The sequence below is a fragment of the Vombatus ursinus genome, unplaced genomic scaffold (assembly GCF_900497805.2).
Source record: "Vombatus ursinus unplaced genomic scaffold, bare-nosed wombat genome assembly UNPS02000749.1, whole genome shotgun sequence".
NCBI lineage: Eukaryota > Metazoa > Chordata > Mammalia > Diprotodontia > Vombatidae > Vombatus > Vombatus ursinus.
Window position 1 is genome coordinate 1,738,597 of NW_020940527.1, and position 18,567 is coordinate 1,757,163.

An 18,567-nucleotide genomic window follows, 5' to 3' on the forward strand; every position below is an offset into this window, starting at 1 on the left:
ATTCTCCGAGACTATACATTAAAGAGAAGGTGCCAACCTGCATTTATAGAAGTTTTCTCATCCAGGAGGTCCCTATAACAATTAAACCATAGGTCAATTCTCTATTCCTATAGGATAATATGAGGTAGATAATTTTTTTATCTTTTTAATCTATTTTTAATCTATATTTATCTTTTTATCCCTATTTTACAGATGAGAAAACTGAGACTATCCACTATCATACTGCCTCTCATCGCAAACATAAATATGATTTAAGGATGTGAAGAAATGGCCCAGGGAGAAAGGGGACAGTTGAGTCAGGGCCCCTCTTTACGAAGGTTTCCTTTCTTTTCAATTGCTAGCTGCCCCCAATGCTTCTCTAGGACTAGCCCCTTCCTGGACTCTAGACTACCTAAATTCCTCTAACTTTCCTGCTGAGACCAAAGGCAAAACCTCTTCTTTTCTTAAGCTCACTGAGTTTAAAAAAAAAGAACTTTGTAAATCAATATTAGAAGCAGTGTGGTATGGTGTCGTAGTAGGAAAAGCACAGGATCTTCTGGGATTCTGCCTCTGTCATTCAATCCCTTGGCTCTCCCTACTGACTTTGTCTCCTCTGCAAGTCCAATCTAAATAGCATCTATGCCTTTCTCCAAGTCATTTATAAAAATGTTGAATGGCATAGGGTCCAGGACAGATCCCTGAGGCACTTTGCTAAAGACTTCCCTCCAGTGCTAAAAGTAGACACCCATCCACTAATGGCTATTCTTTGGGTCTACTTCTTTCAGGCAGTTGGAAATGCATCTAGCCCCATAGCACAGTCCAGTGACAAGAACACAGGGTTTAAAGCCAGAGGAATTTGGGTTCAAATCCTGACTGCTACTTACAAGATACAACTTTGAACCAGTTACTTGATCTTCTTAGGCCTCTGTTTTCCCATCTGTTTCTCAGTGATGGGAGGGGCCCTCTACCTTCAGAATTATCTCATTTTCCTTTGTTATTGTTGTGGTCCTGCAATTTCACTGAAGTCGGGAACCCCTACTCTTCACCAATGCAGACCTGTGATTATTTGATTATTTACGGTTTCTGAGAGTTATCTGGGGCACCGAGACCTTAAATGATATGCTCATAGTCATCATATACCTGTATCTGTATCTGTATCTGTATCTGTCTTCCTGACTCTGAAGGGGATTCTCTGAGCAAGTCCCTTAATCTCTTCATGCCTCAGTTTCCATAGCTGTAAAAGGAAGAGGTTGGAATTGATGGACTCTAAGTTCTCAGTCTTCAATCCTGTGATCCTAGGGAGGGTTTGGCTGGATACTATTTGGAAAAAAAAAAAAGCTAGGTCCTCTGGGAGTCAGAGGACTCAGGTTCAAATCATAACTCAGACACTAACTGACTGTGTGACCATGAGCAAGTCATTTAACCTCTATGGGCTTCAGCTCTGAATCTACAGTCTCTACAATGCCTGCCAACCTCAGGATGCTATGGTTCCACTTCCCTTGAGAATAAGGATGAGAGACTGTGTGAGAGTCCTGGGAAATGGAGAACCATCGAAATTTAGGGGATTCTGGGTCCTATGCTATCAGAGGCATGCTAGTAAATGTTTGACAACCAGTTCTTTCAAAAAAAATACACTAAAAAATATACTCCAACACACTTTTTAAGTTTAATGTGCATTATCAACATTTTCTCCCTCACTTTCTTAGGTCTAGACAACCAACAACAGAAAAAAAAAAAATCAAGGCCTAATTTGTAGTGTTGCTGATTTCCAAGGCATGAATGCTCACACTGAAAATTTAATGATGGGCTCTCAAACTGGCTCCAGCCCACCCCTGCCACTTTGCATGGGCTCCCTGGATTCCTCATTCCTAGAGCATGAGTCTATCTCCTTCCACCCAGCCTGACTCCAGACAGTACTCCTACTAAGAGCTCAAATTTCTGTAACACTTTAAAGTGGATAAATTGCTTTCTTTGCAACAATCCTCCAAGGTAGGTAGTATAGGTCTTATTAGCCCCTTTTTATAGATAAGTAAACTGACTCTCAGAGAGGGTTGAGTCATTCTTCTGTTGTTCAGTCATTTGACTTTTTGTGACCCCATTTAGGGTTTTCTTGGCAAAGACACTGGAGTAGTTTGCCATTTCCTTCTACAGCTTATTTTACAGATGAGGAAACTGAGGCAAACAGGGTGAAGTGACTTATCCAGGGTCACACAGCTAGTAAGTGTCCGAGGCCAGATTTGAACTCATGAAGAGGAGTCTTTCTGATTTCAAGCCCAGAGCTCTATCTGCTGTGCCACCCAGTTCCCTTCCAGCTCAGAGTAATATAGCAAGAAATGGACTGTGTGCCCCTGGACAAGTCACAACCCCTCAGGGTTTCAGTTACCACTTCTTTAAAATAAGGAGTCAGTTTTTTTTTTTTAAATTGCATATTTATTATGAGGGTTTTGTTTTTATTTTTTCTTTTTCCAGTAGGGAGGGGTGGAAGGGAGAGAAATTTGGGGGAGGTGAAAAGGATAAAATTAAATTTATTTTTTAAATAAATAAATTTATTTTTTAAATAATGAGGGGCCAGGATGGCCTACATGATTCCAAAGGATCCTATCAGCTCTTAATCACCTGATTCTAAGTTTTGAAGCCAGGATTCAAACCCAGGTTTTCCAATGAAAGATCTAGAGTTGGAAGGGACCTTGGAGGTCATCTTGTCCATCGCTCTCATTTGAAACAGAGAGCCAGAGAGGTTAATTCACTTGATCCAGGTTATGACTTCAGGTTCTGGGCTCTTTCACTACCTTATCACCTGGGATGCTTCCTAGTGTGGTAGAAAAAGCACCCAATGTGAGTTAGGAGACTCAAGGTCTACTTCTAGCCTTGCCACTAACTTGCTAGGTGACCTTGGGCAAATCATTTCACTCCTCCAGGACTCAGTTTCCCCACTTGTAAAATGAGAGGCAGAGTGGTACCTCAGAAAGAGCGCTGACTCACTTTAGAGTCCCAGGACCTGGGTTCAAATCCTGCCTCTTACACACTACCTGTATGACCTTGTGTTGGTCATTTCAACTCTTAGACCTCAGTTTCCTCTTCTGTATAATAAAGGGATCCCAGGAGTGATCCCTTTAGGGTCCTCTTACTTAAGTCAGTCCCTAAGCCAGGGGCTCTTAATTTGGGGTCCATGAACATTTTTAGAAAAATATTTTGATAACTATTTCAATGTAATTGCCTTCCTCTGTAATCTGGTGGATTTCATTTTATGCATTTAAAAGCGTTATTCTTTGAAGGGGCCTAAAGTCTTTACCAAACCGCTGTCACAGACATGAAATAGGTGCAGAGCTCCTTTGATGGACAGTGTCTATTGGCCCCCTCCCATCCCCCTCCTCACTCCCCAGCCAGTGTGGACCCCCAGTCCCCTGCTCTAGTCAGTGAAGAAACCAGACCCTTCTCCCGTTTCCCTCCCTCCTCTTTTCCACCCCGAGGCCATTCTCCTAGCCTAATCTACCCGGCACAAACAGGTCTGGGGATAATGATCAGAAGCCAAACAGGCCTCCTGCTGACAAGCAGGCCCCGGTGTGGGGAGTCGGGGGGAGGGGGAGAAAAGGAAGGAGGGAAGCAAAAGCTCAGGGATTTCTCAAATATAAATATAATAAACAATGGTGTTTCATCAGGCCTGTCAGGGGCTGACAGGGCAAAAAGAGGACTAAGTGGAGAGAAGATACAGTTGAGTGAAATATGTCCTGAGGCCTCCAGGCTGCTTGTCTAAGTTGGCAGAGAAGCCCCCTTCAGGCTGCCCGTCTCTCCCTTGGTGTGTGAGGGGGTGGAGGGAATGCATATGGGTACTTGGCAAGAAGAGACGGCAGTTGTGGAGGGGCCCAGGGACTGGGAGAAGAAAACCGGTCGGGACGGGTCTAGCCCAGTGTCTCTGTCTCCCGGATGTTTATGAGTCTTTCAGTTGGCTTGGTTTGAGCTCAGTCCGTGAAGTCATCTCTTAGTTTTTTCTGGGTGGGAGGGGGCAGAGATTGGAGGGGGAAATTAGAGAGATGGCAGTGCAAAGACCATTGGACTGGGAACCAGGATGCCCAGGTCTTATCTCGGACTTGCTGGGTGACTCTGGACAAGTTTCTGGGGGGAGAATGGTCTCTGCTCTACCTATTTCAAAGGTATTCTTTAGAGGATTGGATGAGATGAAGCACGTTGACAATTAATTGACTTATTGGAGTAGAGTAGAAAGAGCCTTGAATGTTCTGTCAAAGGACTTAGGTTCCAATTTCAGCTCAGCTCTTTGGTGCCTGTATGGCCTTAGGCAAGTGGGACTCAGTTTCCTCATCTGTAAAGGAAGGAAGATGGGTTAAGTCAGTGAATCTTAACCTTTGGTGTGTGTGTGTGTGTGTGTGTGTGTGTGTGTGTGATAGACCCCTTTGGTAGCCTGGTGAAGTCTATAAAATATATTGAATTCCTTTGTAAGGAAGCCAATTATATTGAAATACAGTTAAGAAGCCCTGAGACGATCTCCAAGGACCCCTTTGATCTCCAAAATAGAAATTTCTAGAAGAGGATAAGATGATATTACTGTTGGGTATGTGAGGGGAGGGTGTGAGCAGGCTATGTTCCGGAGACAGATTGAGTGCTACATATACAGCTGAAAGGACCTTAGAGACCACCTGACAGCCATCTTGGCAGCTAGGTAGCACAGTGGATCGAGCATTGGGCCTGGAGTCAGGAAGACCCGAATCAAAATCTGAGCTCTGACACTGAGTAAAGAAGCAAGTCACTTAACTTCTGTTTGCCTCAGTTTCCTCATAGGTAAAATGGGAATAATAATAATACCTACTTCCCAAGGTGGTTGTAAGCATCAAATGAGATAATAATTGTAAGGTGTTTAGCACAGTGCCTGACACGTTGTAAGTGCTGTATAAATGTTAGCTATTATTGTTATCCAGTGTGAGACCCTTGTATAGGTAGGGAAACTAAGGCCTCCCGTCAGAGGTGGGATTTGAACCTAGGTAGAGGAGTAGGGTAAAGATCCTCCCCTTTTTGACCCTCCCCCTCCCTTTGCTTAAAGTCTACTACTTCCTGTTGCCACCTCATAGCCAGCCTTCATAGGTGAGAAGACCTTAGATCTCTCACCAGAGAACCTTGTGCCTTCCATCCCGGTTTGGACATAGCATGACCCCTGAGGGAAGGCTGCAATCAATCGGGGTCAGGGTCTCTCATCTGCCCCAAAGCTCAGATCACCATCTTTGGCAGCAGGAGACAACTTCCACTCTTACTGTCAGCCCAATCTCCCAACAGGAACGTGGAGAAGTTCCAGGGCAAAGAAAAGCAAGCTAAAGTCTGATGAAGGCCTCCCATCTCTTACTAAACCCCTCCCTTGAGGGAAGAGGAAGAGGAAGAGGAAAGTTGGTGGAGAATGCAATTTCTTTCTCCTGCTGAATAGACTCAAATTCCATCTCCAGCTGCACCCTTTCTCTGTCCAATCTCCGATCTCAGGAGGGCAGAGGACTTGCAGAACAGGACCATCTGGCCATGTGCCTCCAATCTCATTAATGCACTTGCCTTCAGGAGTGACACCTTCTACTCGTTGATGAACAGTCTTATACCTAATCATACCCTTCACATCCCAGTGACTCTGAGCTCCTGTAGGTCACCCAGACCTCACTACCCACCTTCATCCCTGGATCCATTCCTATCCTCCACAACTCTCCTAATCCCATGGTTCCCTCTCTCTCCCCTGACTCTCTCAACTAAGAACCTTTATATTTTACAGAAAAGAGTTGAGGCCATTCACCATGAGCTTCCTTGTCTCCTATCAATCAGGTGCTCTCTGCCACTTCTCTCCTCCCTCACCCTGCCTCATATGATGATGAAGTAGCCTTACTCCTTAACAAGGCTAACGCCTCTACTTACCCAGGTGACCCCATTCTACCCAGTCTCTTCCAACAGATTGCCCCTCCATTGTTCCCATGTTATCACTTAATTTCAAACTCTCCCAGTCTACTGGTTCATTCTCTTCTGACTATAAACCTGCCGATGTCAAAAAAAAAAAACCAAAAAACACTCCTCATTTCTTCCATCCTTGCTATATTTCTTCTGGAATTTTTTTTCTGGCTGTCCTCCATTCCTAGAATTCTCTCCTGCCTCTGCTTCAATGAAGTTCCAACTAAAACCCCTTCTTTTATTGGAAGCCTTCCCCAAATCCTCTTAATTCTAATGCATTCCCTCTGTTAATTACTTCCTATTTAATTACACTGAATCTGATAGCTTGCTCTGTATATATTTGTTTGCATGTTGTTTCCCCCGTTAAAATGTAAGCTTCTTGAGGACAGGGACTGTCTTTGGCTTCTTTTTGTATCCCCAGTGCTAAGCACATTGCCTGGCACATAGGAGATGCTTAATAAAAATTTACTGATTGAACCTACTTTGACAACCAGTACTCAATCTAAGGTCTAAGGACCAGCCCCAGCACTAGCAGTTAAAGGTATCCATTTATGGAAATGTTTTTGGGGGTCCCTAGAAAGAGGGACTGGTCATTGCTCCTAGAAATTTACCATTAGAGCTTCATTCCTTTAGGCCTCTAAGATTTGGGGCTCTTCAAAACTCATGAAGTTGCACATACTCCCTGGGTATATACCTTGTCAGCCAAGTACCGTAGCAGGCATTAGTTGACATTTGTCTGGGAGCAAAAGAGGTCCCAGGCTTGGAAGGAGGAAAAAGCAAGGAAATGTTTCAGATACACTTCTCCTGTTTCATAATTTTCTGGGAGTGTTGCTAAGGCTTCCTGGAGTGACCCCCCCTCCCCAACACTCCTGCCTTGAAACAATAAACAGGGCAGTGGAACTTCCGAAAATCATTACATGACCTTGAGAATTCCGCTTAATCCAGAAGAAGAAAACTGCAGCCACTTATTGGGTACCTGTACTGAGTAAAACAGAAATCTTGTGTTTCTATGACATGACAACACACTGTCCCTTGTGCTTTGATCATCAGAGGAACACTTAGGAATCATCCAGTCCAGCTTCTTCATGCTACAGAGAAGGAAATTGAGGCCTGAAGACAAATAACTTGCCCAAGGTCACAAAGAAGCTAGTAGCAGAACCGGGACTAGAATATGCAACTCTTGGTTCTAAACTCAGGGACCTCTGCACTATAACAGTTATTGGCATCATTTATTTGTAGATGATATCCTGGTTTGGAAAGAGGTAAGAAATAATTAGGGAGGAGCTACACAATTGACTAATATTAGAATCAGTGAGTGCTAAAAGAAAGGTAAGAGAGAGAGAGATAAAGAATGAGGAAGGAAAGAGGAAGAAAGGGATGGAGAAAAAAGGAAGGGAGGGAGGAAGGAAGGAAGAAAAGAAGGAAGGGAGGGAGGGAGGGAAGAAACAAGGAAGGAAGGAAAGAAGGAAAGAACAAAAGGAGGAGAGGAAAGGAGAAAGAGAGGGAGAAAAAAGAAAAGGAGAGAGAGGAGGAAGGCATAATAAGGCAAGATAGACTGAAAAAGAAGACAAAAGAAAAGAATAAAAATGATAAAGAAAGGGAAGGAAACAAAGAATGAAGAAAAGGAGGAAGGAAGGAAGGAAGAGATATAGAGGATAAACTGTCTCCATAGGCAGCCACTCTGTTATTTCCCTGTATACTTTTGCTGGAGGTAAATACTGGGCAAGTTGGGTGGGCGACAGGGTGAATTCGAGCTCAATAGGAAAAGACGCCCAACTGTCAGGGAGGTACTGGTTCGACTGGAGCAATCAGGAAGGGAAGAACCTGATATTCTTGTAGGAAATGGGAGTGGCCAGAGGCAACTCAGAGGTCATCTCAGACACCCCCTTGATGCTTGAGGCAGGGACTTGACCAGAGGCTGGTCCTTTCCAGTTCTAAGATTATGTGAATAAGCTAATCTCCCTATTTGGTTTTTGTTGGGAGGGGCGCCCAAAGTCCAGTCTCAGCTTTGAGCCTCCCTCTCTCCAGTCAGGGGAACTGTTTGCACAGACTGAGAGCCCCCCCAGCCCCAGCCCCTGATCAGAGAAGGTCAGAAATGGAAGGAAGCTTAGACACTGCTTGTCCAGAGCCCACTGAAGCCCGTAATGAGTTAGTGGCAGAGTCAGGGCTAGAATCTTGGTCCTCTGACTCTTAGCAATAATAAGAGCCCCTCACATCATCTAGCACGTGAAAGTCTACAAAGAGCTTTCCTGACAACACCCCTGTGGGATAAGCAGTACAAGTTATATTGTCCCCATTTTACAGATAAGAAAACTGAGTCCCATTAGAGAAATGCAAATCAAAACAACTCTAAGGTACCACATCACATCTATCAGATTGGCCAAGGTGACGAAACAAGAAAATGACAAATGTTGGAGAAGATGTGGGAAAATTGGAACACTAATTCGTCATTGGAGGAGTTGTGAAATGATTCAACCATTCTGGAGAGCAATTTGGAACTATGACCAAAGGCAATCAAAATGTGCATACCCTTTGATCCAGCAATAGCATTTTTAGGGCTGTATCCCAAAGAGATCATGCAAATGGGAAAAGGACCCACATGTCCAAAAATATTTGTAGCAGCTCTTTTTGTGGTGGCAAAGAATTGGAAATTGAGAGGATGCCCATCAATTGGGGAATGGCTAAACAAATTGTGTTATCTGAATGTAATGGAATACTATTGTGCTATAAGAAATGATGAGCAGGCGGACTTCAGAAAAACCTGGAAAGACTTGTATGGTCTGATGCTGAGTGAAGTGAGCAGAATCAGGAGAACGTTATACACAGTAACAGCCACGTTGTATGATGACTGTTATTGATAAACTTAACCCTTCCCAGCAATACAAGGATCTAAGACATCTCCAAAGGCCTCATAATGGAAAATGCTATCCACATCCAAAGAAAGAACTATGGAGTTTGAATGCAGATCGAAGCATACTATGTGCTATTATTTTTTTCTCTTCTGTTGAGTTTTGTTTCCTCTTTCTGGTGGTTCCTCCTATTGGTTCTAATTCTTCCTTACAACATCACTAATGTGAAAATATGTTTAACAGGAATGTATATGTATAGCCTATATCAGATTGTGCACCATCTTAGGGAGGGTGGTGGGGAGGGAGGGGGAGAAAAATTTTAAACTCAAAAGCATATGGAAATGATTGTTGATAAATCAAAATAAATTAATTTTAAAAAATAGAAAGAAAACTGAGACCCAGAAAAGGTCAGGGCTAGAACCCAAGTCATCAGCTCTGGCCCAGTGAATAGAGTGCTGGGCTTATATTCAGCAAGAGTTCAAATCCAACCTTAGGCACTTCCTGGTTGTGTGACTCTGGACAAGTCATTTCACTTCCATTTGCCTCAGTTTGTTCAACTGTAAAATAGGGATCATAACAGTTCCTATTTCACAGAGTTGTTAGGATCAAATAAGATAATATTTGTAAAAAGCAGTTATCACAGTGCCTGGTACATAGTAGGTGCTTTATAATGTTTTCTTCCCTGTCTGACTCTGAATAATACTAGTAACAGATAGAGATCACACATTGATGGTGCTTTGAGGTTGACAAAGCCTGAGATCAAGAATGCAAGTGTTACTGTCCTACAAATGAGGAAAATGAGGTTAAATGACTTACATAGTGTCACACAGCTAATACCTGTCAGAGTCTCTGGCTTCTGAATGTCCCTTCCAAAACAGCACATCATTTCTTTGTCCGGGCATTCTTGGCACCAATGATACCAATGTTATTTCCCAGAGGAAGGAGGGAGCCTGAGGTTGGTGGGGACTCCGTGGGAGGTGCCTTTCTCTCTGTTCCTTGTCTGCCTGATGGGGGTGGTGCCAGGCCTAGCGTTGAGGGTGTTCCCACATGTATTTGGGGGGTGGGCTCAGTCCCCTTCGATTAAGAAAGGTGTGGGCCGGGCTTGAAGAAGGATGTGGCTAGTTTTAGCGCTGAGGGTTTTTAACCCTTGGAAAGGGATTTCAGATGGCTGCTTTACCCAGAATCCAGAGACCTGGGTTCAAGTCCTGACTCTGTGACACTTGCTAACTATGGGACCATGGACAAATCCCTTGCCTCTCTGAGTCTCAGTTTTTTCATCTATAAAAAATGGGGACAATAATATGTGTACTACTACCTAACAGGCCTCTGAGGAAAGTGCCTTGTAAATATTGGGAAAAAAAACATTCACATTAATGGGTGTCCCAAAAGTTTTAGTGTAGTTCTAAGCTTTTAAAGCTTAGACCTTTTGGAATCCACTGTGTGAAGGAGGTAAGTTAAGGAGTTTGAGCATGTGGGGGTGGGGGGGAAGAAATAATGAAGAAGTTTTCACAGGAGATGCCAAGTATCTCTAAAGCTTTTTTTCTCCTCTGTTTTCATTTCAGAGGATGATAGTTCTGAAGCTAGAAGGGACCTTGGGGCCATTTAGTCCAGACTCTTCATTTTACAGATGGGGAAACTGAGGCCCAGGGCAGTTAAGTGACTTGACCAAGATAAGCAACCCTTCCCCCAAGCCCACTCCCACCTCACTAGACCACATCCACTAACTGCTTCAGCTGAGCCCTTCCCCTAGGAGTTTGAAAAGCTAAGTCTTATTTGGGGACAAATAGTCTAGGGTCAGCTGTGCACCTGGGAAAACAGAGCTGAGTGATGTACCAAACTGACCAGTCAGAAATAGAATGTCAGAGATGAAAGGGCCCTTCAATGAAAAATAGTGGAGTCTAGCTCCCTTAATCTACAGATTGGGGAAACTGAGGCACAGATTCCAAAATGTAACTTTTGCAAGGTCAGACTGCTGGAGTTTGGACTCCTAGCTATACAGCCAGAACTCAAACCCAGGTTCTTTCCTCTGCTTCAAATTACTGCTACCGACTTTTCCCCGGATCTATATTTAGTAAGGGTCTAGGGGTTGGTATGTGTGTGGACACGTCTCTACCCCCCTCCCATGTGTGTGTATTATTTTAGCTTGGAATCTGTAAGATCTCAGATGCACTCAGAACTCTGTGTGTGTGTGCGTGTGCGTGTGTGTGTGTGTGTGTGTGTGTGTGTGTGTGTCTATCTGTCTGTCTATCTGTCCGTCCGTAGTGGGGGGTGGGGAGGCGGGGTGCAGGAGGGGCTTCACCTCCCAGACTTAATCCCAGGCTCCAAATTCTGGCCACAGAGGTTAAAGCTTCAGGACGCCGCCTGGTGGTGCCTGCCAGGATCGCACCTCAGCGGCAGTCAGGATTTCTTCGCCAGCTTATTTTTGGCAGCAGACTAACTTTATCATGATTATTAATATTAATACCACCAGAGATGCTTTTATTGTTATTTAAAGACACAGTTCACAGGCAACTCCTATTGCCACTGGTTGAAGATTTTCAACATTCCAATCCATTCGGGGAGACAGAGTGATGAACTGGGCTGGGGTGGGAGGGGGTGGGGGGACATTGGAAACAATTTTAGGCTAGCAATCCTCCACCTGCCATTAGTTAACTGCATGACCTTGACCAACTCACATCCCTTCTCCCGGCTTCCCTTTTCTTCTCGAAAAAGGGAGATGATTAAACCATATGGCTTGTTATTTCTAACTTTGGCGTTCTGGTATTCATAACTTGCCTGCAGAGAAAAAGGTGGAAAGAGGGAAGATTTCTTAAACCTTTTAAAAGGTTTTGAGGCAGTTAGGTGAGCACAGTAGATTGAGTGTGGGGCTTTCAGTCAAGAAGTCTTGAGTTCCAATCCAACCTCAGACACTTATGAACTACATGATCCTGGGCATGTTACTTAAGCTGTCAGCCTCAGTTTCCTCAACTGTAAAATGGGGGTAACAATAGCACCTACCTCTGAGGGTTCTTGTGAAGATCAAATTAGATATCTGTAAAGAGTGCTTAGTACAGTGCCTGGCACAGAGTAGGTGCTTAATAAATGCTCATTCCCATCCTTCTTCCCCTAAAAAAAAAAAAGTCTCCCAAATCCAGTTCAACTCACCTAGACCAATCTTTGCCCTGAAGCAGGCTAGACCTTGGGTCCCATCATTTCAGGGCCTGTTTGGTTGGTATGTACCAACCAAAGGAGTTAGTCTTTGTGGCTCTTTGGACCAGGCAGAGAAAGAGGCAGAGACAGAGACAATTCATGTATTTGGCTCCTAGAACCTTAAGGACCCTGGAGGAGAGTCTGGGAGAAGAGAAAGCTACTCAGGAGGCACAGGGTGGGGACCAAGAATGGGGATCAGGTGAAGAGATGGATTTTTCCCCCTGCCTTTTTCACTCCTGGCTTAAAATGAAGGGAGACTGGCATAGGGAGAAAATGGGAAATTCCTAATCCCTGTGAGCATGTGGTGAGCCAAGTGGAAGTTAGCTCTCTCTCTCACTAGGATTACAAGAGTGGGGAGGCCAGAAAGCTTGAGCTACCCTGTCTCAAAGTGTGATTTCAAAGAGTCAAAAACTTGAGACAAAAATCCTGGGTCCGGGGAAGGGAGGGGAGATGGAGAACCAGCTCATCCGCTGTCTGTCCACCTCCCTCCCCCACCCCCAGCCACAGGAGTTAAACAGAGCACTGAAATTTGAAACTCCAGATAGAAGAGCACTTTAGTATAATTGCTACCTAGCTGCATAATCTTTTCAAATAAACACCCCCCCCCCAAACCTGGAGAGCTCTGGTTTCCAAAGCATGTGTGTCCTGGTAGATACTGAGTCTTGGTTGCGTGTCCCTGAGAGAAAGAGCAGCTGGTAGGAGGGGTATAGCCCTGGGCTTGTATTCGGGAGACTTGGCCTCTAATCCCACCTCACTCAGACATTCACTGGCCGCGTGATCATGGATGAACAAGTTACAACAGCTCCCAGACTCAGTTTCTTCATCTGTAAAATAAGCAATAATATGTGTGAAATGTATCTCACTGGATTGTTGTGAGGGACGCTTTATGAGCCCTGAAACCTGTATGGAGAGGTTTTCTCTACTGTCTTTTCCTTCTGCAGAGATTGTGATCAGTTCATGCGTAGCTACACTGGAGTTTATGTATTTGTCTTGCAAGAAAACATACCTGTGTCTAAAAGGTGGCCAGCTTGTTTAGTTGGATTGAGTGCTGTGGGGATTTTTCCACCCATCTTAGTATCCCCAGGGCCTGACTTCTTCTGTGCACCCAAAAGGTGCTTAATAAATGCTTGTTTCTTCCAAATGAGCCTCCCAGCCTGAAATGATGTGGGGCCTTTGTAGCTGCCTGCCTGGTGACAGTCCTTGGAGTTATAGGGAGGTGTTACTTTTTAGTGGCGTCTGCCTTTATAGGTGGAGGTGTGTGTGTGTGTGTGTCTTTGTAGTTCGCTGTCTAGAAGGGTCTTTGTAGTTGTTTCTCTTGGGTTGGGTCTACAGAGGTGTGTGCATGTGTGTCTTTGTAGTCGTGTACCTATGAAGACGATGAATCAATCAACGACCCCGTACATCATTTTCTTTTGGGGCTTGACTACAGATTCTCCAACTTTTCTTTTGGGGGTTTTGGGCCTCTCGCCAGGTCACCTACCCAGCTTCTCCAGGGCCACCGTACTCCCTCCTCCCAGTGGGGAGCCCGTCTCCAGGGAGAGGGCTAGGCCCCTGATCTCTCCAGTGCTTCTGCAGACCCCGAGCCAGCTAGTTGGGCATGGCGCCAGAACAGTTGTTTGCCTTATCCCCCGGAGCCCGCATCGGGGAAATAGACTGACCAGATCAGAGATAGCGACAGGCGCTATGGTCTTCGAGCCCCAAGGGGGTGGGGGGTTGCAGGGAGAACTGTTTTTCTTCCTCCTAAATCCCAGACGCAATAGGGGCAGGATTGGGGGAGTGGCCTCAGAGTTTCCCCCTCCCCCAATCCTTCCACTGAGCCCAGCACTTGCCTTCCTGGGCTCTAGACGCTGTGGAATAACAGGCCTCACCTACCAAGTGGGATCCTGTCCCCCTCAGCCCACAAGCACACACGATGACTCCGGTTTGGAGGAGCTCTGGATTCTACTTAGCTTGCTCCATTATCTGTGTGCACCCAAATTAGTGGCAGAGTTTGGAGCGGGGCTGCTGGCCAGGAGGCATTCTGTTGGGCTCTGGAGGGCTTATGGGTGTCCTTCTCCACCCCTGCCAGGCCAGAATACAACCCTGAAGCCCACTTCCCCTGGATGAGTCCGGGGAGAGCTGGAAAAGTCCAAGGCAGGTTAAAAAATCCTAACCTGCTTCCTTCCTTTGCCAGGCACCTTCCTGGGGTGAAAGGTCCTATTTCTTTTGGTACCTCTCCATTTCTAAGCCCTCCACCTCCAGACCCCTAGAGGGGACTTTTTCAAACTCTCCATCCAAATTAGACAAGGAAGGGAGATAGTCACTAAGCATTTACTGTGTGCCAGGCACCGTGGGAAATACTGGGGATACAAAGAAAGGCAGAAGTCAGCTTTTGCTCTCAAGTTGCTTACAGTCTAAGTGGGGGGGGAGGTTGGGGAGAGCAGACAACTATGAACACACAAGACACAGACAGGATAAATTAGAGGGCAGTCTGAGAAGGGAGGTGCTAAGATTAAGGAGGAAAGGGAAAGATTGATAGCCCCTCTTCTTACCGGGCCCACAAACTTGGTTTCCCATTTTGAGTGGCCGTAGAGGCAGCTACTTCTAATCTCCCTCCCTGAAACACTTCCCATTAGCAGGAAAGTATGGGTGACAAATGAGTCATGAAGTTTGACCCCTTCCTCTCATCATCTGTAGCTTCTGTTAGGGCTTGATCCATGATATTTGTCAACTGGGGAGGGGGGCTGGATTTTCTCTTGGAAAGGTGGTCAAATTCTAGAAGGGTAAAAGGGCAAAAAGCCATCATTAGGCCTAGCCTAGGTTGAAAGCACTGACTCAAATCCAGTGTTTGTGTTCTTGAATCCTGGCCCTGGCTCCTATTACCTGCCCCACCTTGGTCAAGCGCTCTTCCCTTTCTGGGCCCTACATTTCCTTGGTGAAATGAGGGAAGGAGTAAAATGAAATGTCAATTCCAGCTTAGAATTTGTGATCTTACAAACCTCTTCCAATCCCCCTAGCCCTTTCTTCTTCACAGCCTTTTCTCTCTCATCCCATGCTTATTGTTTCATCCCATAGCCCAACCTTCTTCCACCTCTTCTAGTGGAAACTGGAAATTAGAAGACACATACACACCCCAGCAATTCTCTGTTCCCCATAAATCCCCCACTTAAATGAATCCATGAGTTAATAAAATCATAGGAAATTTGGTCTGGAAAGGATCTCAGAGAGACCATGGCCCTCTCATGTAACAGATAAAGAAACTGAGGCTCAGACCTTAACTTGTGTTACTGTCAGAACCAGGACTAGAACCCAGGCCTCCTGCTTCCCAGGTCAAAGCTTCCCCCCCATTAGACCATTAGGATAACATAGGCAACTACCATCCCCAGGGGAAATCCCAGATAAGAATTTCCCCCAAAGGATTTTGAGAGAAAAAGAGGCAAAGGGGTTCCAAGAAGGTGAGCTGGGATTCTATGGAATCTAGATTATATGGCCCCTTCAACTTTGGACAGATGAAAGAAGGTTTGGGGAATAGTATCTCCACTCCACCCCCCTAAACCCAATAGAACAGGAGTTCTAAACATTTTCCGTTTCCCAGAGTCCCTTGGAAGCCTGGTGAAGCCTTGGGTGTCCTCAGAATTATGGTTTAAAATACTTGAAAGAAATACTACATCTCAACTAGAGGTTAGCGAAAATAAAGATGTCATTTTTTCACCATCCTGGTTTCCAGACCCCTTGAAATCTGGACCTCAGGTTAAGCCCCTGCATTAGAGGAAATCCTCAAGAGTCTGAAGCCCGACCTCCGCACCCATTCCCCCACTACTGCAGCTCCCCAGCCCTTTACATTAGTGTCTCTGGCCCAGAACCCATCACACTCAGTGTGGGGGTGTGGAGCTGTAGAGAGCGGGCCCAGGTGAGGGGAGTAGAGAGGGAATGTGGGTGACAATCAGAGAAGGCATTCAGAATTAAGACAAGATACCAGAGAAGGGGCAAGCACAAACTACTCAAAGGAGGAAGCTAAGGGTTATTGGGGGGAAGGGAGTGGGGAACCATCCGGGAGGGTAACTAGGAAGGTGAGAGGAAGGTGAAGTCCAGTACCATCCGGGAGTTTGTGCCAGCCCGCCGGGTTTTCCGTAGAACCGGGTTCTGCGCTTTGCGAGCCCCCCCCTGAGGGGCCCCTACCTTTCCAAGCGCTGCGTTCGAGCGGACGTCGGATCCCCCCCTAGTGCCCTCCCCTCCTCACAAGGCCCCTCCTTCTTTCCCTCCCTCCTCCCTAGTCTCCCCTAAGCTCCAGGACTCAGGCGAGTAAGCGGGACACCTCGGCATTGTGGCTGGCGGCCTGGGCAGGGGAGGATGCCGGAGCCCAGCTGAGTGGCCGCTGGAGGAGAGCGCGGGCGGGCGGGCTGCCAGCCGGGAGGAGGAGGAGGAGGAAGAGGAGGAGGAGCCTTGGGCTGCGCTGCGCTGCGCTGACCGCACTCACTCGCTGCTCAACTTCGGAGACAGCGGAGGGAGCAGCCGGAGCCCGCAGGCAAGGAGGGGCACGAAGTAGCCTGGCACCGGAGAGGGCACCGGGCTCAGCCGCGCTCCCAGTCCTTGCGCGGCGCAGCGGCGGCGGCCGCCTCCTCCACACCGCTCCTCGTCCGGGTGCCAGTGCCCTTGTGCCTCCCTCCCTGAAGCGTGGCTGGCAGTGCCCCCAGGGTGGGCACGGGCTGGCGCGGCCGGGCGGCCGGGGGCCGGAGGTTGGAGGTACTCGGGAGGACGAGGACGAGAAGGAAGAGGCGGAGGCGGCGGCGGCGGCGGCGAGGCTGGGGCCAGGGAGAGATACCCGGGGGAGAGGCGCCGGAGCCTGGCCGGGGAGCGATGTTAGCTCGGAGCGCGGCGGCGGCGGCCCCGGCAGCGCGGGGGGCGCGCCTCCTGGCCTTGCTACTGCTCTGGAACTTGAGGCTGTGCGGAGCAGGTACGGAGATTGGGGATCCAGGATCGGGGGGGTCCGAGGTGTGGGGCGTCGGTCGCCTGGGGTCCTTGGTCGCTTCCACAGGGGTCCGCCCCTCTCAAAAAATCCCGCAAACACTAACATACCTCCAGCCCTTGACCATCCTCTCGCCAAAGGTCATTGCTGGCCTGCAGCTCCCCGGGGGGAGTCCATTACTGCCCCTTGGGGCGAGGAGAGAGAGGGAGTCAGGAGGCCGAAAGTTCGGTGCCAAGAGTCCCCAGTTGGATGATTGGGTTTTCCTTTTCTGTAGAAAAGTGAAAAATGTGGCCGGAAGATCCATGTGAGGGGAGGGCATGGAGGGGTGGCGTCCTAGACGGCTAGGGCTCCGGTTCTGGTTCTGACTCTGGGGACGTTACTTTGGATGGCAAGGTCTGGCTAAAAGGGCTCCCGGCGGCGGCCCCTGCTCTCCCGATCCAAAGGCTTTCTGTTGGGTGCTTGAGCATACCCCCAGGTAGCGAAAGCGTCAACTCCAGGGTCCTCCCGGATCCCCAGGAACCCGGGAGGGACCAGGGAAGGGCGGTCGCTGTGCACTCGGGATGCGCGATGATACTCCTGGTCCTATCCGGACAACTTCCCAGGCAGCTGTAGCAGGTCCCGTTTCCTTCGCCTCGGGCTTTCACTCTTCTCGGGCTGGAAACAGCCGAGAAGCCTGGACACGGGGCAGGGGAGCTGCGGAGCCCAGGCCAGCGCGCCGACACTTCGGGGTCTGCAGCCACCCCGAGCTCTGGGGCTCTGGCTAATGGAGAGCGAAATGACCCTGCGGGGCTCGAGCTGGGAAGAGCCTGGTTTGGGCAGGGGCTGCAGAGGGCTGGGAGGGTGGGGCAGGGTGGGGTAGGTTCAGATCAGGCTGAGCTCCCCTTTAAGTAGGTCACTCATTCTCCCTGCTCTCCATCGGGCCGCCCGGGGAAGGCTGCGCCCAAGACGCTGAGGGCCCTGGCTTTCGCCGTAGGGGAGGAAGAAATCCGCCAGCAGGACGTGTGTCTCTACGTTTGTGAGAATGTAGGGGCATGGGGGGCAGGCAGGTATCGGTTCTTCGACTGGGATACCGCGCCTTCCCACCCACCCCCAGCCACTAATCCAAGCGGCTCCTCATTCCCCAAGTGACCATAAGTCTGCTGGGCCCAAGGAAAGGTGGGAAAAGGAGCAGAGAAATCTTCTCCTAGAGCCCAGGCAGGTGGGACTGGGACCCAGGCCGAGAGCTGGTTACTTGGCAGTGTGCATGTTTCTTGTTTGTATACGTGAGTGTGTATGTGCTATATAATAAAGTTCTTTGAGTTCAGGCCCAAATCTTGAGTGATTTGGGGGGAGGGGGCGGAGGAGGGTGGTAGTTAACTACATTACTTTTCCCTCCTACCCCTCTTCACTATAACAAATGGCTGTCACCCTGGGGGGCTGATAATTTGTTAGTCAACTCACTGGGCCTGTTAGCAGCTCTGGGTCTGGGTTTAAACAATTCCCTCTCTTCCCTGCCCAGTCTTTCTTTATTTCTGTTTTTATTTTTATTTCTTGAGCTGTAAAGTTCCAAAGCTTCTCATTTAGTCTCCCAAGCAGCCTTTGGGGTTTAAACATGAATCCTGAAGTTGGAAATAAGTACTAATTGATGTAAGGAGCACTGAGGAATGCACAGTACTGTTTTAAGGGGGATGGTAGAAT

General features: G+C 47.6%; 1 protein-coding gene across 1 annotated transcript in view; it reads left to right on the forward strand.

The window, feature by feature from the left end:
* UNC5B (unc-5 netrin receptor B) overlaps positions 1-18,567 on the forward strand; it is a 241,541-nt gene that overhangs the window by 89,538 nt on the left and 133,436 nt on the right. Inside the window, exons 2-6 of the mRNA XM_027857292.1 lie at positions 13,417-13,990; positions 15,675-15,834; positions 16,059-16,130; positions 16,199-16,757; positions 16,789-16,878. Of these exons, the coding sequence (XP_027713093.1) occupies positions 13,417-13,990; positions 15,675-15,834; positions 16,059-16,130; positions 16,199-16,757; positions 16,789-16,878 (1,455 nt within the window). The remainder of the gene's footprint in view (positions 1-13,416; positions 13,991-15,674; positions 15,835-16,058; positions 16,131-16,198; positions 16,758-16,788; positions 16,879-18,567) is intronic.